Below are 25,010 nucleotides of genomic sequence, written 5' to 3' on the forward strand. Positions count from 1 at the left end.
GATTACTCTCAAGCTACAGGCAACGGTTACTGGTAATGATCATGCAACTACTCAGCTTTTTAGGAGGCAAAAAGTAACAATCTCCAAGTAAAATGCAAAAAAATGGAAAGGATGACACCACAACATGAGTTACTTGAATAAAACTGTATATTTTACAGATCTTTGTACACTTTAATTACAAAACTGTATGGTACTAAAGTTTTTAAAATCAGTTTTTTGGTCAGAGAAGATTTAATCGTCTTGTGTGCAATTACCATGTATATACAAAGTCTCATGTTAGTGATTTTTCTCAAAATAAAAAGCAACCAAATAACTCAAACGTTCATACACTCTGAACATAAGACATGGCTTAAAGATAAATATATTAGTAAATAAATATTCAGAGAACATATTTCCATTTATGAAATGTGTTTGCTATACAGGTACAGAAATATACACAGATTGATTTCTAGCCTTTTTTAAAACATTTGTAATGGTAATGACAGAAAATAATTATATTCTTAAAAAATTAAAAAATATTAATTTTGTACACTTTAATCTTCTTAAGTGCTAGAAACAATAACAAAAAAAAATTAAATAGTGACTCAAGTACCCCAAAATGTTATATTTGCAGTAGGTACATATCTCTATGCAAAAGGCAAGATTAGATTCTCACTTGATTACAGCACTGGGTTAACTTATAAATAGGGTTATTTCAGAAAGTTTTCCTCTGTGTAGAGAATGTGTATATTTCATAGAAACAGTATAAAAAACAGTCTGCAGGACAAACAGAAAGGCATGAATGACAAGCATTGATATCGCGAATATGTATTATGCATGGCACGATATGATTCAAACGGATACACTGTGGTATGTATAACTGCATTGTTTAAAAAAAAAAAAAAAGAAGTCACAGTACAATAAGGAACCCTTATGAAATATGAGTCTTTTTCCAGCTACTTTCCTTTGGCCTTTTAATACACGCTAGAACCTTTTTATAGATATTTATTAGAGCATGCCTCATTGAGGAAATTGGGTGACAGCAAAACACACTTTTAAGGGCTTCCAAACAAGAGGTAGAGTGCTATACCCTACTTTTTGAAGAAATCTACTGACCCCAAGACGCCGTCACTTTAGTCTGGAGTTCGACTGAAAGTGGTGCAGTGTCTTTTTAGATATTGCTACAAATAGCTTACCAGCATAAGGCTTTCATGTTGCTCTGGCACATCTCATACAGGTAGGCCACCAATGGACAGAAATGCAATGCATAAAACAAATTCTGTATTAAATTGAATAGAGACCAGTGTCAGCCTTGCATTCACATTTCTATGCATTTTTTCTGTAATATATAGATAGCTTCTTCTCCTCAGAGAAACGTGTGGGTCACAGACACTTTAAACAGACCCATTTCCCTGCTCATGAAAAAAGTAAAAAACTAAAAACTAAAAACAAACAAACAATCATGTCTTTCTGTTTTGGTTTAGCTATGTCCATACAACCTATTTGAGTTGGTGGTTGAAGCTTTATAGGCAGTCAGTGTTCGTGTGCGCACATACATGTAGATGTGGATGTTTATGAATTAAGAGTGTACTTTATTTGTGAGGACAAAATCTCAGATTTCCTAGATCTTGCACAAAAGATGGGGTTCAGATATTTTGTTCTTCACAAAATCTGAAAAGATCTCACAAGAAATTGGCCCAGATTACGTAGCGCTGAAGGGGCCTAACCCAGACAGTCGGATGCCAACACCAACCCACCTCTAGCTTCAGTTTATAACCTCCATCCATATTTGTAGTATCACTTTTTGTCTCAGCACTTTGGTGCCGAGATGTTTGTGGCCACAGGAATGAACTTGATACTCTGTATATCTAGAGATGACGGGCCATTTCAGTAGAAATCCACACAATCTAAGATGATAACATTCAGCGCTCAGAGAGCAAGGTTAGAACAAGGCAGCTGAGGGTTTCAACGACTGACTGACTGATACGGTACCAAACATACTTTTAACTGAATCCCTTCTTTCTGGACTCAAGTTCGTAAACCCAGACCTCCCTCATTTGTTGAAGTACTGCTTCCCAGTGCAGTGGGGCTTGCAGAGAGCTGAGGGTGGAACAAAGCCCTGGTCTCTTCCTCCTGAGGGTATGGCTGACCTCTAAACTGTCCTGAGGTGAAGTAACCCTCTCTGGGCTCATGTCGCTCCCCTGTTCGCACCTCTGCCTCCACTGTCACACTAATGGGCAATAAACTGCTCTGGGTCTCTGCCCCTGTGCCCATTTCACAATCTGTGTCCTCAGGAATTATGGGTATTCTCTGATTGAGTTCGCAGCAGCCCTGTCCAGAGCAGGCCTCTGAGTCTGCATGCGCATACTGCACATTAACAGCATAGTCCTCGGTGTAACGCCCTGTTGTGGCCCTATGGACCTTCATCTCTTTGTAGAAGCAGCAGGGGAGCCCCTCATAGCTCACCTGCTCTGAAGAAGGGCACATGTGCTCAGGGGCAAAGTAGTTCTTGGAGGTTGAGCTCTGAAAGTCCATCCCCCTGTGGAAGCGTCCTGTGGCCAGAGGCCCAGCTTGGTCCAAGTCCTGCCCTTTGCATTCCACATTGGGAGGAAGCACCTCAAAGCAGCAGCTACAGGCTGCTGCTCCGAGCTCCCCCGACTCTTCCTGTGCCCCTTTCCCCCTGTCTGCTCCGGGAGCCTCTGGAGCCCCGGCTGAGGTAGTGCTAGTGTTGCTGTTCTCCCTGGGTTCCAGTGATGAGCGACTGCTGTAGTTGGGCTCCAAACTGCAGTTGGAGAGGTGGTCCCCCGAATTATATCCCGAAGCTCCAGGAGGGAGCTGGAGGCAGTCATGTCCCAAGGGAGCAGAGGATGTTAAGTCCTCAGCAGGAACTGTGGTGCAAGACGCAGCCCCTGCTTCCCCTGTGGATCCCCTACACGGACTCTTACTCCGGTAGACATAAGGATCATAGTCACTGCTCAGCGAGCTGCGGAAGGTGGAGCAGCTACCGTACACACCCTGGTTGCTGACCTCAGTACAGTCCAACATGGAGTCGCTGGAGGAACAGTGGCACTGGCCTGAGCTACTGCTGCTACTGTCACTGCCAGGGCAGTCAGCAAGGTAACCACTACACACTGAGCGGTGGCCATGGTAACAGCTCAGGCCAGAAGCGCTGCCAGTATCACCTATCCTCGAAGAAGAAGCAGGTGCCATGTGTACCACTGTGGGGTATAGAAGCCCCTGCTGAAAGGCCCTGCTGTGGTGGCCCTTGTGGGCCCCTCCTCCACCAAGCTGCCCTGCCATAGCAGGACCTTGGCCACCCTCAGGTGGTTGAGGGAAAGTCAACCCCTGAAAATAGTAGTGCTGGTACATAGTCTCGTACTGCGAGAAGCAGGCTGTTCGGGAAAAGTTACGACCATGAAACTTGGGTCGTTTAAAAGCAGCATGATGCGGCTGTGCTGGGTAGGCGGGTGGTCCGCGGTGATCTAGTCCACAGTGGTGGGGGTTGAGTGAATGGTCCAGATGGAGGGTGGGGTGGTAGCTCCGGAGAAAGGCAGATGTCGACTGGGGTGGGTAGAGACCCTGAGGATCTGGGTGCTGGTCCACAGTGAGCACTGTGATGGGGTTGCCGTGGGGATCCATGCTGGTTCTGGTTGGGTAGGCAGTCACCTGGCCAGCCCGGTGCACCCTGCCAGGATAATGAACTGGCAACACCACCCGCTGCCGGCCATGGACTGGGTTGCCAGGATCCATGCATGAGGGTCCTGGATTTCCCTTTTTTTGCTCTATGAAAAAAAACACAAAAACAAAAAAAAAATGTTCGATTAGTGCTCACAGATGAAAAGTAACTGAGTGTTAAATTATCAAGGATTTTTTCTCTTTCAGGAGTTTTTTACTTTATTTATCTAAACATCAAAGCAAAAATAGTCAAAGCTTGTGCACCAACTCACCGATGATGTTGTGTCTACAGTGGGGACAGGTGTGATGCTGGAGCAGCCAGGGGTCGACACATTTCTTATGAAATCTGTGAGCACAGGGGATAACCCGCAGCTCCTGTAGAGGGAAAAACACAACAAGATTCATAACAAGTCAGATTTGACCTGTGTTGTGATCTACAGAGTGTAAACCTGAAATAGAAAAGAAACATGTACCAAACTATTGTGCTTTGTTTTTCTAATTACATTGATAATAATTAGAAAGTTTAAAGGTCCACAACATATCCATACAGCAGATGGACAAAAACATCTTATTTTCTCTTATTTAATTAATATTGCAAATCATTCTTTTCAACAGAGATGCTAATTGAAATACATGTGCTTTGCTTTTGTGAATTAAGGATATCTTATCCTGTCAGGAAGCATCTCAAAGCTAAAAGCTTCTAAAGATTTAATATTAAGCTAATAAGTAGAGTCTGTTTATTTTGTTGAAACACCAAATGCAGTAATCCTGCAGTATCTTTGTTAAATGGTTTGATTATTTTTTTAAGGGCTTGCACCATCAATTCAGGCACTAACTACTGTAGATACCAGCGGTAGCTACATGTTATGTAGGCAAATCAGTGGAATGGGTAAACTTAAAAAGGTCCGATGTCATTTATCCGAGCATGTTTTCAAGGCAATAAAAGAAATCTCCCAAAGCTACAAATTATGAGATTAAATCATGTACATGACAAACTGCCACGAAGGGGAATGATTGTTCAGGAGAATCTGAATGTCCAGAGGGTGGCAGCAGATATGGACAGAACTATCATTTGGTTGAGGTGGTTGAGTCTCATCAAGTTTTTAATACTGAGGAGCCAAGTATAAGTCATGCAACAAACAAAACTCATAACGAGATTCCACGCCACAGCACAAATACAGCTCTGATGCTCAATGTCACCACTTTCTGGAACAAAACAAACAAGAGGCTCACACTCAAGGATTGATATGAAAAGAATGCGACACTTTGTATTCAGACGGAGAACTGGCATGAAGGAATTCCAAGACACAAAAGCAGGTGGGGACTGTGAATATGAATTATTATATTCCACTGCAGCGAGATGTCTTTCACTGCCGTAAATACTTTTAACTCTATGGCTTAATGTGACTCATCTTTCGGCTCTTTTCCACCCAAGCTTTTGTTGCTCGGTTCACTGCTCAAAAACTGCTTTGATGCCATTCAGCCTTTTATATCGCCACTTCCTCTGTGCAATCGTGGCGCCATGCTTTGTTGTGTTTTCTTCTCCTCCTTACAGAAGAGACACATAACCACAAAAAACACACACACATACACCAGCTATGTCCCTGTGGGCACTGGGGTTTGTTCCTCCGGCGTCCGTGCTGAGGATGAGCAATGCTGTTACAGTAAACCCTCAAAGTGCCAAGATTAGGATACATATTATGACAATGACTCCTTTAAGGATTAAAGAAGGCCACACTGGGAAAACAGGAAGCATAATCACAATCCAATGCACTCTGGGTACCGTTATCTCTCCAGGTGCTCTGAAAGACCGAACTAAACATCTAAAAGGCGCCGGAAAGAACGTCACAGAGAGATCGCAGGACTGCGGTCCCCAAACACATCAGGGGAACTTCCATTCTATTGTCCACATGACTGCATTATGTTTCATCTCTACAGCATATGTAATGAAAAGAAAACAAGCACAGTGGGTAGATGACCACACAAACACTGCCAGAGCTGAGCGGTTCAGCTCCTGCATGGTCTAATTTTGCACGCACAGCACTATAAAGCACTTTGGATAAAAAGCATTTGGTGCTTAATTGTCGGTTTTGTGTCTGAAAATGCTCCCCTGGTTGTGCATTTGTATCATGACCTTTTGATTTATTATGTTTTTATAATGCTTGTTTTTGACAACTGTGATTGGATTTTAGGTCTCCACACATCAAAATGTGTGCTTCCTGCACCAAGAGGACACCGTTCACACATTACAATAAATGAGAAGCTCTTGTAGCAAAAGCAGAAAATGCTTTGCAAAAATACAAATTACATTTTGTATTATTTGCTTGGATTTGTTTTACTCTCTTGGCTTTCAAAAGTCAGGCAAATGCTGAGACATTCCCTTTTTTCTCTTGTAAAATCGCAATGAGCCCAACCGATTCAATATGGGTTGGAATATATCTTCAACTGTGTTTGGGGTACAAGTTCGTCACCAAGTTAATACAATGTAATAAAAGTGACGTGAAAAGACTTGAATCTTTTGTCACTTTCATGCATTAGCTAGCAATACAAAGACAGACTTTAAAGCTGATTTCAAAATAAAAGTAAATCTTGATGCAGTACAAATAACAAATATCTACCTATGCAGTCACTGTTAAGAGCAAATGGATAATGCAAAGCAGATGACTTTAAATCTGACATTCTTTTCTCACCTCCCCGTCGATGTACTTCTCCAGACAGATGGCGCAGTCGGAGGTGGAGCTGCTGCTCAGCGAATCAGAGGCTCCACAGCTGCTCTCGCGCTGGCCCTTTCCTTTGGCCTTGAACTTTCTCGTCTCCATCTTTTCCAAGGCTTGAATGGCCATCCTGTTCATGGAGCTCTGTGTCAGGGAGAGAGGTGGGATCAGGTCAGCAAGAGCTGCATGTTTAAGGAGCCACTTTAGACCAACTTTAGATTCAAGAGGCTTTCCAACAGGATCCAAATTGAGGTCTTCAAATGAGAAAACAACTCAGTGATCATGTTTTTCAGCCAACATCCTGTTAAATGTCTAACATCATCAAAGAGGAGCATGGTGCAAAAAAGCTGACCCTCGCCAACACTGACGCACAATACGACAGGGTTGATTGTTGTCGTGTTTGCAATGTTTGACTGAAGCGTTCTCTGGCTCCAACTCTCTGCTCTCTTTTCATCTCTAATTTTCTTCGTGTTGCCTTAAAAATGTTACTCATTAAGAAATGGTGACTGATGAGTTATCACATCCAGAACCACTTCTTCAAATTACACTTAATGCTTCACATGTGTAGCAGACGTTTTGAATTGCTGGTTATTAATGCTCAGGATTAGTTAAACTAGGCTCCCTGAAGGGTGTTTCCTCCCTTAGGTTGCCTCAAAACTAGATAACTGTAGACTTTTTAAGGACATCCTGGTCAGAAAAAGAGCAACTTTGGCTTGAGAGTCAATCTCATCACAGGGCTGACAAACATCAAACGTGAGGACTTAAAAATCTGTACTTTTTAGTTTGTAATTAGTCTTGTGAGGGCAAACCCTTCACTGCACCCAGAAGTATTCTCAAATTATTTTCCACTCTTTACAGTTAAACTGGAAAGAAAACATCACCACTGTATAAACAACGTTTACTCCATAAGAAGCTCATTAATTTTTCACATTTCGGGAAGGAAGAAGTTGCTATGTATGACAAAGCTGCCCCCGGTGCGAGCTGTTAATTAACCACCAAAGGAAGTCACAACCAAATCATCCGCTGCTGTGACACACACACATACACACACACACACACACTTTGGCAGGATTACACCTGTCTTAACGGGTGGCGCTACAGGTTTTCTGCTCTGTTGTGACATTTCCGTGCAGCCACCCTCTCATCAGTGTTAATTAAATGCCTAACCTTGACTCATGCTCCTGACGTAAGCCTCCTCTGAGAGCCGTTTGTCAATGCATGAGAGGAATCAATCAACAGCAGACCCAAACTGCAAATATACAAGTTTCCATATACAAGTTGTTGGGTCATCCACACTCCTGTTCTAGTGGTGAGGAATGTGTTTTCACGACACTGACCTGGCTTCTCCTCTGCTTGAGTTTGATCTTGATAAGTAGAATGAGGCAAACCAGCGACACGACCACGAAGAAAGCCAGGAAGATGCCCATGTCGAAGTACTCCGTGGGCTGCTATGGAAAAAGGAGAGCAACAGAGAACAACAAATTTGTCAGATAATCTTCACATGCAGCTGCTTACTTTACAGGGGTTACTAAAAGGGTTACGTGGCCTGAAAACAGTTGCGTTTTTCATTTCCAGTCACCCACACTTGAGGATATTTGATTAGAGCTTTGTGAGCTTCTCTGCAAAGCAGAGTACTCAGCGATGTGACTCATTCGACAAGGAAAATGGGACCTTTGCACATAATCAGGTGGTGTTTTCTACCGTAAATACATCAGAAATCAGTTCATCTCCATATCAGAATCATCATCTTCTCCGTCAGTTATTTACCCAAGCGCTACGGCACATCACTCGCACAAATGAATGAACCATTCTAAAATGAAGACTTGATTAAAATGTCAATGTAAGAAAGTTGATTATAGAGTCTCATTCTCAGGCCATCAGATACTGATGCTTTGGGTCAGGTTTTGGAAGGTTGGTAGGAGGAAACAAGTCGGAGGTAAACAGGGTTGGTTGTCACATTCATTAGATCTCGCTACCTAGAGGGCGCCGTTAAAAAAAAAAAAATGATGCTGACACAGGGTCAGAGGTCATCTGCAGATTCATTTCGGGAGTAATGCTGCGTTTCAGCCGAAGTCGGAGGAGGGAATTTCCAACTTCTGACCTCTGACTGATTGCGAGAAATTGAAACGATACATGAGGTGACAGACGCTGTTATATGTTTTTTTCACTGTACTCATACCTCGAAACTTCTAAATATTTCCCCTCACATGGATGCTGCCATTGTTGTATGACAGCATGCAACTGCCCCCTAATTAGGTCGGGGTAGATGGATTTCCCCCAAGCTTACACATTCTGACTTCGGGTGGTGTTCCATTGTCCTGTTACTGGTAGGACGTCAGTAATTTAGTTAGTTTAGAGTTACGAGTCGCCTGGAACGCAGCATAAGACACTTGACACTGAGGTAAGAGGACTTTTAGTGTTTCATAAATTTCAGCCCCACTGCAGAGCTCAAGAAGAGATAAAGACCAGATTTGACATCTTTTTGCTTTTTACTGAGTAAAAAGTAGAACATGACAGACTTCGTTGATGAATTCAGTCCACAAACAGCTGCTTAAACTCACTGAGAATGAACAGATTGTTTTGTTCTTCATCAGAAAAATGCCTCTAATCGGACAGTCCTTTCTCTCGGGCTTTCATTATGTCAAGTCATTTGACCTCAAAGTGTGCTGGTCTCTTATCAAATATTTCAAGCAAACAAACAGCTCTTTGAAAGGCTGATATTAATCTCCCAGAGTGCTGCGAAAAAGTCCTCGGCCTCGGGGCAGCGGAGATCAGAGAAGAAAGGGAAAAGGGTCAGATTTCACAGATGGAATTTTTGCTTGTCTTCACATCTAAAATAAAAAAAGTCTCTGCGCTGTTTGGTGCTTGGGCCTCAGAAACATGTTTACCTCTTCCTCATTTTCCTCACATGTGCCTTAGATTAGTCTCACGCACGCACGCACGCACGCACGCACGCACACACACACACACACACACACACACACACACACACACACACACACACACACACACACACACACACACACACACACACACACACACACACACACACACACACACACACACACACACACACACACACACACACACACACACACACACACACACACACGTCATCTATACTGAGTGGTTTGGGGTTGTAGCATGACCGCTTACCCTCGGTGGTCTGTGTTGTATCCGAGCACGAGCGACTTTCTGCTTGTTAACAATGTTCATCAACTTAACAGCGTCATTTCCCTTCACGTAAACCACCGGCCGCTTCAGAGGATCCTCTGCGACCTGGTTAAGCTGAGGAGAGCAGAGAGGAGGAGACATTAAACACCGATGAACTCATTCGTAACCAAATTACACTTATTCATCTAATCAAGAATCCCCTTTTGTCAAAGGGTCTCTTTACTGAATATGCACATTCTGTTCACACATGATGAGGAGTCGGCCGATGAAAACAGTTGTATCAGGTCTTCTGTGGCATTATGGGAAATGTAGGAATCAGTGTTTTCTACTATTGTGTTTTCAGACTATTTCAAATTGTCCAGCTGAAATGGGATACGATAATCATTATTATGTTATCATTACCTGAAACCTGGATAGTCTTTAACATCTATAGAGGGAGCAAAGAGTCTGCCATGTTTCAACAGTAGCTTTAGCCGCCATCATAGGGCAGGATGACATGAGGGGTGTTTAGTTGGTTGCAAACTGCCACCTCACCCCTCACACCTTTAAACGTGTCTCTTGTGACTCCCCCCAAATAGTAGTAAGAGTATATGAGGCAGGTTCTGATCTGAGTTCAGTTAAAACACTATCGCAAACTTAACTCTCTGCTCAGGACGTCTTTTCTCCTCATTCAGTGAGGCTGAATGTCGTATTTGGACATCTAATTTAACAACCAACACTGAAATGCTTCACTTCACTGGGCTTTGAATAATTGTAGGTGACCCAAAACCCCTTTTTTGCATCATGTTATGTAAAAAAGCAGAAGTTTATAACAGAGAACATTTACACTGATACCGACACATCTGCGATAGGCCAATATCAGCTGGTAATATCAGTCAACTGCCATCAGTCATCAGGGTATCGAAGGCTGAACACATTCATCCAAAAAGCAATGGTGCTTGAAAAATATGAAGACTTTTATTAAAACACAGTACAGAGTGCATCACCTGATGGTTAACCTGCTCGCATTGCCAAACCCAATGTATGATTTGTTGTCACAGGTAGACAAAGCTAGGGGACATTAGGGTGAAAAGTTTGGGAACTTTGCCCTGATGCACGTGAACTGTCTGACCGCGAAAGGCATGAATGAAAGAGAAAATGACCCAAGACATGGAAACTGTGGCTGGAGTCTGCCAGAGGGAGCAGTGGGGGGAAATAGTGAATGAATAATATGCTCTGGCTTTCGAGTCAATTGACATACTCCTTTACTCCTCCTCGTCCGCTGGTCGGAATCTGTAATTTGAAAAGCCCAAGGGAAATACCGAGGATATTCGCATTTCTATTTCTTCTGCTGTCGTCATGTTCCCCAGAGAAAAACTGTACGTTCTAGTTTCAAAGTATAGACTTGGGGACTTTTGATCTTCTCCCTCGACTCTGGTGCATTGCTCCCAACTTTGAGAAACGACTCCCCTCCAAGACTCTAGCTTTGCCTTTGACAAACAATACACCATCAAGACGAAGACCTATAAGTCCCTTAATAAACTTGTATATCTGTTTAAAGAAAGTTCAAATCACAACTTTTTTACCAAAACAAAAACATCCAAAGTGTTTTCAGTCACAAGCAGCGCTCGGCCTCACATACAGTATATAAACGCAGATAAAAAGAAGGTCAAGTACATTAACTTTCATAAAGCCTTTCTCCTTAATTTCAGCCCCGGGACTTTAATTCTCTCAGAGCTCCTCCTCCCTGCCCCTCGGCCTTGTGGGTCCTGTCTGTGCTGATCGGGCCGCTCTGACTGGAAAAGCCTCTCGGGGGAATTTAACACAGCCGCCCAGCGATGCCTTTCATGTGGTCTCCGCGCAATCCCTTTTATCTTTCAGCTACGCGCTTTACGACCCAGCGGCAGAGAAGAGGAGGCAAGGAGGGAGGGAGGGAAGGAGGGGGGTTTGAGAAAGAAAAAAAAAAAAAAAGAAAAACCTGCAAGTCCAGGCCTGGTGTGGCGAGGATGAATACCACAGGAGAATTCTTGCGACAAAGAAGCTCAGACGAGCAACTCGTGTATTAAACCTCTTAACGGCAAAGACACAGGGGCAAGAAAGAAGAATGTGAGTGTCTGGGCGTGTGAGACCAGAAATGCACTTTGTTCTTACTGTAGCCTGTGTGTACGTGCACTCAAAGACCGATCCATAGTCTCAGGGGATGAGGTAATGTGCGCTACCTGTTCAATTATGAGCTCAACAGAGTTTGGTCATGGTCTAGCGAAAGCTGAACCTGGATATCCATTTTCAGTCCTCTCGGAGAGCAGTGCACTCCTCCAAAGCACGAGTTTGGAGAGGCTCAAAGGCCCAAAATGGTTGAATGAGCAGGGCTGATCCACATGCCTTTGAACAGTACTAAAGATAGAAAGATCATTGTTTGTACGAACAGCACACACACACACACACACACACACACACACACTCACGCACGCAACACATGCACACACACACACTGTCTGAAGGGCAGGGTGTGCTGCTGAGCTTTCTTCAAAAGCAAAGCGTCTCTCAGTGTCGCTGAAACAGGAGTGTGTGTGTGTGTGTGTGTGTGTGTGTGTGTGTGTGTGTGTGTGTCTGTGTTTGCATGAATGCCTGGGCGATTTTTTCAGGTGTGCACAAACCTGGTCGATGGCATCCGGATTCTCTGACACATCAAAGATGACGGCTGTGGCTCCCCGCTGCACAGCTCTCTTCGCCTGCCAACACAGAACAGAGTTTTCGTTAGACTTGCTCAACAACGGTGGACAGAATCGATGGTCACATTCGACTTCAGGTGAAGTTTTCACATTCAAATTCAGGCCACTAGAGGGTGTTCTCTGCCTGAGTGTGACCTGCGCAGATCATCTGGAACGAGCGAGCGAGAAGGAAAAGAGACAGAAAACCAATTGGCGAGAAGTAAACAAAACTTTGATAACATTTGCAAGGATGCACATGTGGTTCATGTCTCCATTACTCTGAGCAATCTGCACCACATTAGGCTCATAGTATAGCCTAATATCCAACCCTCTGTTGAGGATGAATGCATGCACAGCGCCATGTGATGCTACTCATGACATGGGGCTGAATTTTCAAATTCTGCCAGTGCGCGCTCGGGAGAAGTTGAATAAAGTTATCACGGATTTTCCGACTGCTAAAAATGTGATCTCCTTTCATCTGAGAGCAGGGAAAGTCACAGCACAGAGGTCTTTTGAAGACTTCCGCTAAAGGCAAAAGATAAAGGAAATGCTTGGATCTGCAGAACCTCCTCGCAGAATCCAAATTGGCTTCCCATCGTCGGAAACAAAAAAAAAAAAAAAAAAAAAGTTCCTTTATCTTAACTCCTACTTTCCCCTGCAACCCGTTCCCACCCTGCTTGATTCAACGGTGCCCTATTTAGACAACGTTTTGATGTCTTGCACTACATGATCTAAAATAGCGCAGCTGGGATCATATCCTGGTATTATCAAGTGCCCTTGGGTTCTTGCCAGCACTCTTCATAACTGGAGGGAAGAGAGAGAAGTGGGGGGGGGGGGTGAAGATCAAAGTGACAATGTACAGTGCTGTGACTCTGCTGCAGAGTGGCTGGAGAGTGTCACCGCTCCAGTCAGAGGGCACCACTTGCAGAGAGGCCATGGAGAGAGAAGGAGGCGATTGGAGGGAGGAGTGGTATGTGCGGGTGGAAGGCGCAATTGCTCTTCTCACAACACATGTTGATTTGCGAGATGATAACACTCAACAAGTTTGTGCATCATCTTTTGCTTACAGAAGAGGCTTTTTAAAACATTTCTTTTCACCGCTTCACCGCTGCACCCACTTGTTAAGACTATGATACTCTACAGAATATACAGAAAAACTGCCAAAGTCCCAGTCAGGTCTCGGTCCACCATTAGGGCTCCTGGGCATATATTCAGAGAAAGTCAGAGAAAATTTGCTACAGGGATGAGCAACATTCATCCAAATGTTACTCCCGTAAGTGTTCATAGAGTCCTAAGGTTTGTTGCTCAGAACCATCTGGAAACTTAAAAACTGTCTGACAGAGGTCAGGGCCTGTCAAAAAATGCTGACCAACAGTCCTATTTATAATGGCATATGTGTACTTTAAAAAGACACGTCTTTACTGTTATCAAGTACTTATCTTTTAAACATGTAACCACCATTTCCTCTACGTCAGAGCCGTCTGTTTGGCTGCTCCGAGATTCGATTAATCAAATAAAGCAGCCTACCTGTCTTGAGAAACCAGAGGTATTTGTGTTCTCCAGAATCAATAACTTTTGATAACAGAGTCAATAATGAGACTAAATGCAGAACAGATTAGATTTTTTAGTGCTAGTGTGGGACAGCCCGGGTCTCCTTCACTGCAGGTAGGACTACTGCTGCATGGACAAGTCTCGTCAGGAGACAAACAGAACCAAAGTCACAAAACCCCCTTAATATAAGAGCTCTGTAAATTCAACTGTGAGCCTGAAACAGCAACAGGAAAATGTAAACACGCGCCGACTCTGAAGTGTTTGAGCTACGTCTCCATTAGATTTCCCCCCTAATCAACAGATAAGATGTTTATGAATCTGGCTTTCATAGCTCATTAAAGACTAATTTACACTGTAAACCGATTTGATCTTTTCCGGCAGTGTTTCCAAAGAAGCCTCATCAAACACTAAACACTAAAACAACGGCGCGCTTTTAAACACGAGCCCTCGCATCATTCAACTCTCCCTTTCGTCCTCGCCTTCTTTACATAAACTAACAGCGCTCTTTTCTCCCTTCTTTTCACTTTTTTTTTCCCTGTAATCGGAAAAGTTCAAAAGCGAGCGGGGCAAAAATCTCACTCGGCTTTTCCCTCTCACCCAGTTTTTCTCTCAGCTCCACACTGCCAGGCTCCAGCCCCCATTTAATTCAGCACAAGTCTGCTCCTTTGATGTTAGCGCTCCCAGTTAATAATTAATAGCTCTTGGTAAGACGCTTTGAGAAGAAAGAGATCTCCCTCCTAAAGAATCTCCACTCGGGCAGGCCTGCGCTGCAGTGCAGGGACTTGCCTGACGACAACAAAAATGCACCCACAGGCAAACTGGCTCTCTTAAAAAAAAACGTGACACATCTCCTTCCCAACATTGTAAAAAATAAATAAATTAAAAAAAAAAAAACACAACCTCGGATACCAAAGGAGGGATAAATACTTTGTGCTTTGTGGCTGTTGTACTTAAGTTTTTTTTCCCTTCTCAGGTCATGCGGCTAAAAACTAAACTCCTCAGTGAGGAAACACTGTTTACTTCACCGACTTAAACTGGCTATAGGATTTCAAGTGGCAGAGCTCCTGTGTAAGGAGATATGGTGCAAGCTATTTGAGTCGGTCCTCTGCTGCAAACTTTAAAAAAAAAAAAAAAAAAGATGAACAACCACACGCCAGGAACGAAAAGCAGTTTCACCGAGATTGAAGAACTTAAGATTCAAGAGCGTCAGATCGTTAAGCTCGTTGGGCTGAAGGCATTTACACATTTTGATCTTCTCATTCACCCATTCATTGAAGAGGAGATGAGACACACATATGCTATCGTTTCAGGAACCCAGTATTTTAAGGGCGAAAAGCAGCGATAATGTGTCAGCTGGGAGAAATTCAATCGTCCTTTTTCAGCCAGAGTTTGACCAGTAGCAGAGGATAAGATTTGAGTTTTTAAAGTATAAACGTACAAGGTTAAGACAAAGTACACTTACTCAAGGACTGTACTTTTAACTGCACTGTTTTGAAGTTTCACATTTGACTTTCTTCTCTTTACTCCGCTTAATTTCCCTGACAGCTGTAGTTACTGGTTACTTTACAGAATGGAAGGTAGAATATGGAAGAATTGTCCAGCTGTCAATTCACACTCAAAACAAACAAGCAGCAGCATGTCACAACAGTGACTGCTAACTGTAGCCGTCATAAGCTAGTTAGCTTTATTAGCTGTGCATCTCGTGGTCCAGACTGTGAGATCGGAGCACCAGGGGAGTGTTGGTGTTTACTGCACCAGCACCTGTTGGACCTGCTGCTATAGGGATGTCATAACATCAAAACTTTTAGTTCTTCAAATTCTATTGATAATTTTAGTTAATTCTTGAATGTTTTCAAATAAAATTCTTACATATTGGACCGTTTGGGAAAAACATCCACGCACACATTCACATAGTGATGGTGGAAGCTGCCACGCAAGGTGCCGATTGCTCATCAGGAGCAATTTGGGGTTCAGTATCTTGCTCAAGGACACTTGGATATGCAGCTGGGGGAGCCGGGGGTTCAAACCAGCGACAACTGCTTCCAATTACTAGATGACCTGCTCTACCTCCTGAGTTACAGCTGCCCCGTGCACACTGTGCACATATAACTAATAATATTTCTGTATTTCCACTTAATAGAAATTCAACTGAATGCCTCTTCAGAAGAAGAAGAAAAACATTTCTTATCCTCACACCTGAGACACGATCACAACCAAGATCAAAACTCAGATCAAAACTTACTGTCACAACTGTCACTGTTGCTTTTTCAGCCATTAGAGCACAAAGAAGCAGTTTATAACATTCCTCTAACAATGACTCAAGATCGATCAAAAGCTAGACAAAATAAAAGTAAAAGACAAACAGGAAGAAGTAATCAGGGACAGTCTCCCCTTGAAAGCTGCCAAAAAACTGCCCTGCTAATATTTTTCTCAAAGCTAAAACATGATCTCTGCTCCCACACGAGTGCTTGATCAGTCATCCGTGCTCGCAAAAAAAAAAAAATCAGCTAAAAACTAAACTTGAGCTTTGCGCGCCTGGGGGGGAAATTTCACAGGTACTTCACAACACTGCCGGCTAAACAAACTTCCCGCTGGCTCGGAGGCATGAGAATTAGGGTACAATCTTCCCTGAGTGAGCAACGACCGCAGCAGAAAGTACTGCGAACCCAGTCTAGACACAGAGGAAAATGAAAGCTATGTTTAGCATCCCTAAGTAAGCCTGCCAGCTTGTAAGATCTGAGGGAGAGAAATTTGCACTCGTGTGGAAAGAGATATTTTTCTCAGCGTAGCGCTCACTTCATCATTCACATGGGCCGATGACTGTCATATTCAAGCCAAAAGCACATGCAGCTGCCGAGCAATGCATGTGTCAATACAGGCGCACATGTAGAAAATGTGCATGTGAAGCAGGCGGCTGTGATGCGCAGCCACACACCTGGATTACACCTGCAACATCTGGCCGACGCACTGGTTCCTCCATCACATCACTCCCTCTTTCTTTCCTACTTTCTTCCCCTCCGTTCCCTTTTCCTCCTCTCCATGCTTTCCTTTCCCTCTGTCTCTCTCCGCACTGCTATAATTAAGGCAATTAAGTCTTCAGAAGACTCTCCACTGCTATTATGCTGTAATTTCATGTTGCCTCCTGGCTTTACGGTTTATTAAAAGATAAAGGCATACTTTTCTCCCATGGATTTTCTTATATGTGGTCGCCCCCCCCCTTCTTTTTTTTTCTCCTCTCCTTCCTCGCTCCCTCTCAGGGCAAGGCATGTGAGCCAAGACATTATTTACATTCAACCAAAATAAAATCCACGTTTTTTTTTCAACGTGGCTATGCATCATCCGATTGGACGCTCGTGCAGCCCCGGCGAGAGAAGTGAAAACTATGTCTATGAGGCACCTCCTCATTTATTCTCCTGTACATGCCGTACTTTCTGCACGTGAAGTCATCTGTATTATCTTGACATTTTCATCACCACAGGATTTAGTCATTTCCCCCGTTCACGAGGCACATTAATCACCATCTTCCCGGTCGCCTACTGTTTGATGTTAACACCTCGCAGGCCGTCCGCTAATCTGTGATAGCATCTTATTCTCTTTGCAGACAGGTAATCGATTTGGCTGCGTGACATGTAATCAGTACACAGTTTGACACCCCGGCCCTGATGGAGATGCGTCACAACAAGGGAACATATGGACCTATTTCCTGTTTCCACAGACTAGAACGTTTTTATCCATATCAACTGTTAACGACTACATTAAACACCAACTATTTTAAAAAGAGCCCTATGTAGTGTAGCCCATGTGTACATCGAAGTTCTTCTCGGAAGAAATATGGTCCACAGAACACTGTTTGAAGCTATAAAGGTGTCGGGGTCCGCCAAATATTAAACTGTGTTGTCCTTCAAGGTCAATTTGTTGTCGAGAAAACAAAGGTCTGGTTTGTTGAGGCTTAAAGAAAGAAAAATCAGGCAACAGATTTCTTTCTCTGCTGATTAAAACGTATTTCCCAAAGCTACAAAGTGCACCTTTAACCATCAATCATTAAGTTTGAGTAATCCCTTACGACAAAATGGACAAAATTCACAGATTCCAGCTTCTTAATGTGAATAATTCTGATTTCTTTACTCCTCTTTGACAGTATACTGAATATCTTTGGGTTGTGGACATTTGAGTTTGTCCTCTTGGGCTTTTGGAAACTGTCCTCAACATTTTTCATTACATTTCTGACATTTTTTAGATCAAAAATTGGTTTAGAACCAAATCAAGAAAATAGTCGTTAGTCGCATCCCTACCACAAAGACACAAACACTATCCTTGGACCACTCGTAAGGGCACAATGTGAACTCTGTTAGACTTTGTTGAGCTTAATCCTGCCAATAACTTGTATTCATGAATCACCTTTCACTCATTTCAAGATTTTGAATGAGTTTCACTCCAGAAATGCAGATTAAAAAAAGGTAAAGTAAATAAAATACATGCAAACATTCTCTGGTGACTGTGCGTTCTTTGCGGTTTTAAACAGGCCATTGTTCTCCTTCCCAAACCTTTGAACTCTCCCATATTCCTGTTTAATGTTAATTTGTATGCAGTTAGGCTCCTGGCTAGAACATGCTACGTGTGTCCTGGGACATCTGACGCTCCTCGTTTCTCGAGCTGTGTAAAAATGTTTATGGAGCACATAAAAATCCACTTGTGTGTCACACCGGCAGAGGACAGGGGGCTGGGTGAGCCTCCTCGAGCTCCTTTCCAATGGGCCGACTTCGTATAAACGGACAGTTTATCTAACATAAACACGCGGGGGAAAGAATCACTTGAAGCTCTCAGTAAGCTCAGTGAATGCCATTAATATCAAACTGCAGATGAGAGGTTGGGTCAGGAAGCGAAAGGCGGACGTGTTTATCAAACGTCTTCAAGTGAGGGTGCTGATCTGAGATCAGTTTATGAGATAGAACTGTTCAATGAGGTGATAGTCTTAAGTTTCAAGTTGTAGTAGCTGTTTTGCAGCAGGTGATTTTTGACCACTAGTTGGCAGAGAAACATCAAAACATACCAACAGATACACAGTCATCACACATCACTATCAAAATGACTGTGAAGTTGTCTATTAGCCTTCATTTGGAGTAGTAAGTTGTGTTACTCCCATCAAACGTGTGGCTTTTTAGCTACTACTGAAGAAACAGGAGCTAAAAAAGCGCACTTCAGACAGAGGGGGAATACAGTGCTGCAGCAATGGACAGTGAGAGAGAACTGATGTATTTTTGAGCATTTAACCATGTAAACTTGTTCGAGTAGAAACCCAAAATAAAAAATATGAACCTGAAAAATGACCAACAACCAACTGAACCAAAGGACATGGAGCAGCTCTGAATGAATGCACAAGTCCTTGTCCTGGAATGGCAAGAAGGACGGCATTGTCAGCTGTCCTCATAACATGTGTTTTAAAAAAAAGGTTGTGCAGAGCATAAGCCACAGGTGTGAATGTTAAACCAGTTGTGAGGTCGGAAGCACATATGGACTTAAGCCTATAAAACACACATGGTTATGGTCTCTGTTACATACTACCAAAAGGACAGGGTATAGAATATCAATACCACATTTGAATTAAAAAAAAAAAGTGTCAAGTGTTGTTCACTGGCATCGAATTTCTGGTCAGAACCATAATGTTTGACTTTCTTTAGTAGAAAGACGTGTTCGTTTTTCTCAGGCAGTGAATATAAGTCTAGTTCTACTGTCTGTGGTGTGTTCACATACTGGGCTATAAGTTAGGGGGGTTTGGCACAGTGACTCAATATGGTGAAACAGAGGGGTTTGTGGGTAAACTGTGTCCCAGTCCAGAAAGACAGAGAGACAGAAAGAGAGATCTGGGACGGATTCAATGACCTCACGATGAGACAAAGACGAGGCCTGCCCCAGGTACACTGATCCCCTACCTCTGTACTGTACATCATGTACATGACCAGCCTGTACGTACACACACGCACACGCACACACACACATACACACTATGTAATGAATATCTACCCTGTCACCATCCCTGAGGGAAAATCACCTCCCATGGGTGAAGTCTGGTTTAAAACCCCCAAATGTGAGACAGCTTTTTTTTTTTTTTTTTTTTTTTTTTAAAGGTAATAATGTCAAGCTTTGAAGAAAAGACACAGTTCTCTGTGGGACAAAAACAACGCGTCAGAGAAGGAGCTGAGGTTTTCTTACAGTGTTACCTCAACGTAACGAGTCAACGTCTCTTAAAAGATAAAACTCTGAAAAACAGCCTCCTTGTTGTTATTTTCCTCTTCTTCACCTCGTCTTTCCCAACCAGCAATCCCCCACCACCACCCTTTCTGTCTATCCCTCAGCGCACAATGTGGGGTGGCCATTCACCCACCCATTGCATAACCAGAATTATACAAGTGAATTGTGCTATCAAAGTGTGTGTGTGTGTATGTGTGTGTGTGCGTGAGGGGGCACCTCTGAGGGAGCCTGCTAGTGGAACTTGGCAAAGAGCCGACCCCATTAAAGAGTCGAGAGAGAGAGTGAGTGAGTGAGTGAGTGAGGTGTACCCCCCCAATCATAAGACCCATATATGGGTTATCTCATTCATTCTTACTTTAATCTGCTTCCGGTACTTTACCAAATCCCGACCTTAATATTTATCGGGAACTTCAGTAAACATGCAGAAAAAGGTCTTAAACTGCAAACTCATGGCGCGTATAGTCAGACTCGTCGTCTTAAACATAAACTCGCATGAATATTATTTTGTGCATCTATGCTGGGCAACATCGGGAAGAAAGAATTAAAAAATTCAACAACATCAAACATGAACACATCAAATCCTTAATGATCCGACACAAAACTTTGCAATATCAGTCACATTCCAATTGATGGGATGAGATCAACACTTTATTCCCAAGAAACTAGACAATCTAATTACAGCAATATGATAAAAGACAATAAATTCATCCATTTCGGTGTGTGCGTTTGGGGTTTTCTTGATGCCGAATTTGCCTTCTTGTCAGTGAGCCTGATACAATATAGGGACCATTTTCTTTGGTGGCAAAACATGTTTAATATTTCTTGAAGCCCGTAGCAACCACTAAAAACCCCACTCTGTTACTGTTTCACATTTCAAACAGTAACTTATTAAGGGGAGCTATGGAAGCAAAAAACAGAGATTGGAAATGGATGCCAAATGCTGTTTGTTTCTATAAATTAGACTACCGAAACTTTGTTTGACAAATAGCTTGTGTTTGAAAAATCTCATTATCTTGAAATATAAGATAAATCATGTGTTACTTCGGCTTATTACTCACAGTAATGAAAGAGAAAATCACCTGCTCCTTAACTCCACATTTTTTTTGGTACGAAAAAAACAAAACAATGTTTTCTTCATCGGGTTACATAACAAAGAGAAAATTGTTCTGAAACATCTAAATGCTTGTCATCATGTGGCTGCGGAGAAGGATTTCAGAGGAAACGCTGTGGTTTTTATGAACTAACAGACTGTTTTAGAACTTTAAACAAGCTCCGAATTCAATCTGTCCGTCCTTTTCAACCGTCTTTATCGTCGCAGCACATATATTTTGGTGATTAAAATAAATGGCGGGACAATAATACACAATTAACAGGACAATTTTGTGTGTAGTGAAGATGTGATTAAATGATGGACGAGGCTCAAAGTTCTTGTGAAATGCTGAGCATTTTAAACAGCTTTCTTTCTAAATATACATGTTTGTCTTGCTTGTTGTGCACCGCAGGCAGCCTTTTCCTGCGTCTTTCCCCGGTCAGATGCCTTGTGGCGTCGGGCGCACGCACACTCACACAAACATGGACATAGATGCAAGCGCGCCGTCTGCTTATCAAGAATCCTTTCAGTCTTTGGTCCTCCTGCTGCCCACTGCTATACCCTGCCGAGACCAAACGCTGGGGTTGGAGGAATGGACAACCGCTAATTAAATTTCCTCCACTTTTCCTCTCTGTCCCTCCCTTGTTGTTTTCTTACCGGTTTTGGGCTCTGGTCCTTTGTGATTCACAGGAAAATAAACAAGCTTCCTGACGAGGGACAAGAATACTACTTTTTAAGTGCTTCTTCTCCTCCCGAGTGTCTAAACAGGAGTTGTTTGGAAGAAAGTGACGGGAAGTGATGGTTAGAAAGGATTAGTGATCCATGGAAAAGTTTGAAGCAGGAACACATAATATCAATTCGATTATCTGTAGCGATCAGATGACTGTCAGTCAAAAAGTCCTTGATGTTTTCTCAGCGAATACTAAGGTTTTAAGCTACGAAACACACAAACGCAAGCATGTCTCATTTTTGATCAGCGAGGTAGGAGATAGCTCATGATAAGAAGAATTTTTATCTGAAGTTTTGACATTAGGTTTTTTTTTTTTTTTTTTTGCTTCTCAGCTCTCAGAGGAACACCTGAGGGCGGAGGAAACTTTTCCTGCTATTGAAAATTCTGAATTACCATATTTTTCATGAGATGAGAGCTGTCAGGCGAAAGGAGGGAAGACGAAGTTGGAAGCAAGTAAAGACAAGTGAAATGCTGGATTTTTATGCTTGCCTGCTGCAAGTCTCCCAGCACATTGAATGTTAAGTGTTTTTTTTCTACTTTCGAGGACGCGGACGACTTTTCCCAACACTTGGATTTGAACAGGGGTCAGATGGGGTGATGGGGCAGACTGGGAGTGCGTTAAACAGAGGCCGTCTTATTCTGAATCATACAATATTATCAATCTTTTTATTAATATTGTATTGAATAATAATAATATTGTATTGTATTGTATTGAAGTTAGCATGCTAACCAGCTAGCCCCGGCCCGTCCTGTCTCATAATACCACTCTGAGTCTCTCAGTCCAGACAACTAGCTGCTTGGCTAACTGAGCCACCTAGCTAAAAGGCAGCTACAGTTAGCGGTTACTCTGGTGATGTACTGCCAATTCTTACATATTGCACGAATGGCAGCACATCAGTATCTGTGCTTTGCTTTACCCAGGATGCTATAGTGTAGGGCTGGGATGAGGCGTCGGCATAGTCGACGTAATCGACGACATACATTTGTCGACATCAATAATTTGCGTCGACGCGTTGTCCCAAACAGGAAGTGGTAGCCTGCGGAGGCTGAGAATAGCCTCTCTCACATAGAGATGCTGCATTAACGTCGCAGCGGCGGTTCATCAATTCTCTGCCTTTGGTCATTCACAGTGTGAAGCACCGCTGGAATAAAGACGAGCTGCCATGTAACTCACACAGAAAGCTGCGCTGCCGCTCCTGAAGAGATGTGATGGTACACGTCATGATGATGACGTCGGGGTGTTTCCCAGGTGTCCCCCCTGTCAATCTAAACCCGCGGACCATTTATAATGTGTAGTGATTGAGAAGCCGGCCCCCTAAACATCCTGGAAGGTGAAAGAGTTACGTTTTTCGCGCTAAATTACATTATTACATAATCGCCATCAGTAAACAGGTCGCTGCGTGACTCTGTCACTTGTGGGGACGGAGGCTGTTTTCTGGGGGAAAGTTCACTGAAGTCTCGGTCGGGAGGGCTGACTATCGCGGTGATTTCTTTCAACACAACCACTTGAGTGAGTTAAAGGTTTTTGCCGGTCACAGACGCTGTTTTTTGGGCAGAAATGTGACGCCGATTTGGTAGGACAGGCGGGAGGACAGACACTGCTCCACCTACAACTTCAGTATTTTTTTCCTCACAAGTTACCAACGACAGTTACTACGTTACTTTAGTTTGGTCATGTAACGTTCGTTAAATTAGACGACTAATCGAAAAAATAATCGCTAGATTAATCTTTTGAAAAATAATCGTTTGGGACAGCTCTACTATAGTGTGAACGTTCACTTTAATTCAAATGTAGTGATTTCAGTCGAGCCACTTCTCTCCTCCTTCCCTTTAATTCGTCTGGTTTGTCTCTAATCTCTCTCTGCCTTGAAGCTGCTTTAGGAGACCAAGTCCCTGCTTGCATGAAAGAGAAGTTGCAGTTGATTCTCTTTCTTGTAATGCTCTCTCCTGCTGCTGGTGGAGGGGTGTTGCTGCTGCCTGCTGTCTTCTTTCCCTGGGCAAACAAGGCAGAGCAGGTCGGGACTCGGGCCCATAACCCCCATTTTGACACTTTTCCCGCTGTACCTCTCGTCTCCCTCTGCGCAGTGGGCCTGCAGAGGGGACTGACTTAACCTCTGGTTGTTTATGTCATTTCAGCGGATGAACACGTAAATGAAAGTGCTGATGGAGAAGCTGACTGGGTCTGTAATTTCTTTGCTAAGAGGTGGCGCTTTCGTCGGGCTGTCACTCTGATGATATGCATCACTGTCATCGTTGAAATACTGACAGCAAATGCTTTGATGACAGAATGAAGAAAGATGTATTCTAAGAAAAGGTATGTACTGCATCCCCGATATACTGACTTTATACATCCTTTTCACATATGCAAGACTTTTCAAGACCAGGAAACCGACAGGTTGGGTGATCCACATTGACTAAACTGATTTTGCCTCTTAAGGAATCTTAAAAAAGCATTACAATAAAAACAGTCTGTGAAGAATAATTATGTTTTTTCTGGTCACAAAAAAGCAAAAACAAAAATAGCCATCAAGGCATTAATTCTAAGGAATGGTGTCCATCTCTTCACCAAACACAGCGTGCACCTTTTACTTTTGTCGTGTCCCAATGAAGATAACATCAAGGCAGGAAATGTCCATGGCAGTAGAAAAAGGATTTGAGCAACGTGTGGCAGTGAGATGGTGCAATATCCAGGTGTGTTTATCTCATTCAGCTTCGACTCCAATATAACAGCTCATTGTTGTCTTATCTCAAAAAGTCATCCGTCAGTACCTGTGGCTGTCTGAGACCGACAACCAGATCAAACTCAGAGGTAACACAGTAGTGTTCTTAAGTACACTTTTGAGGTACTGTGCCTCTACTTTACTGCATTTATTTTTCTCCATCACTGAATAAATAAGCTGTTCTCAGAGGAAAAGAAGGTTCCCACAACACTGTCTGAAGCTAGACAGCAGGAAAAAAAAACCTGGTTTATTTAGTTTGTTTAAGCATTAAAAACAATCAGAGATCCCTTTTTTTCTGATTAAAATGTAGTGCACTTTTAAGCATTAGATATTCTATGAATGCGAAGAATTTGCAAACTTTACTTTAACTAAAATTTACGCAAAGACGAGCGCAATCAAGAGGTCTGATCTGAATTTTAGTGTTGCATTGGTCTCCAA

The 25,010-nt window shown here is 42.9% G+C and overlaps 1 protein-coding gene across 2 annotated transcripts in view; it reads right to left on the reverse strand.

Moving 5' to 3' along the window:
• Positions 1-129: 129 nt before the first annotated feature.
• znrf3 (zinc and ring finger 3) overlaps positions 130-25,010 on the reverse strand; it is a 138,984-nt gene continuing 114,103 nt past the window's right edge. The window contains exons 14-19 of one of the 2 annotated variants that reach the window (XM_030416524.1): positions 12,179-12,253; positions 9,525-9,656; positions 7,706-7,813; positions 6,345-6,512; positions 3,927-4,029; positions 130-3,761 (exon numbers count right to left, since the gene is read on the reverse strand). In XM_030416524.1, the coding sequence (XP_030272384.1) occupies positions 2,008-3,761; positions 3,927-4,029; positions 6,345-6,512; positions 7,706-7,813; positions 9,525-9,656; positions 12,179-12,253 (2,340 nt within the window). In that variant the 3' untranslated portion in view covers positions 130-2,007. Of the gene's footprint in view, positions 3,762-3,926; positions 4,030-6,344; positions 6,513-7,705; positions 7,817-9,524; positions 9,657-12,178; positions 12,254-25,010 lie in introns of both variants that reach the window. The other variant, XM_030416522.1, reaches the window with a different exon arrangement.

Source organism: Sparus aurata, chromosome 5 (assembly GCF_900880675.1).
Source record: "Sparus aurata chromosome 5, fSpaAur1.1, whole genome shotgun sequence".
NCBI classification, from domain to species: domain Eukaryota; kingdom Metazoa; phylum Chordata; class Actinopteri; order Spariformes; family Sparidae; genus Sparus; species Sparus aurata.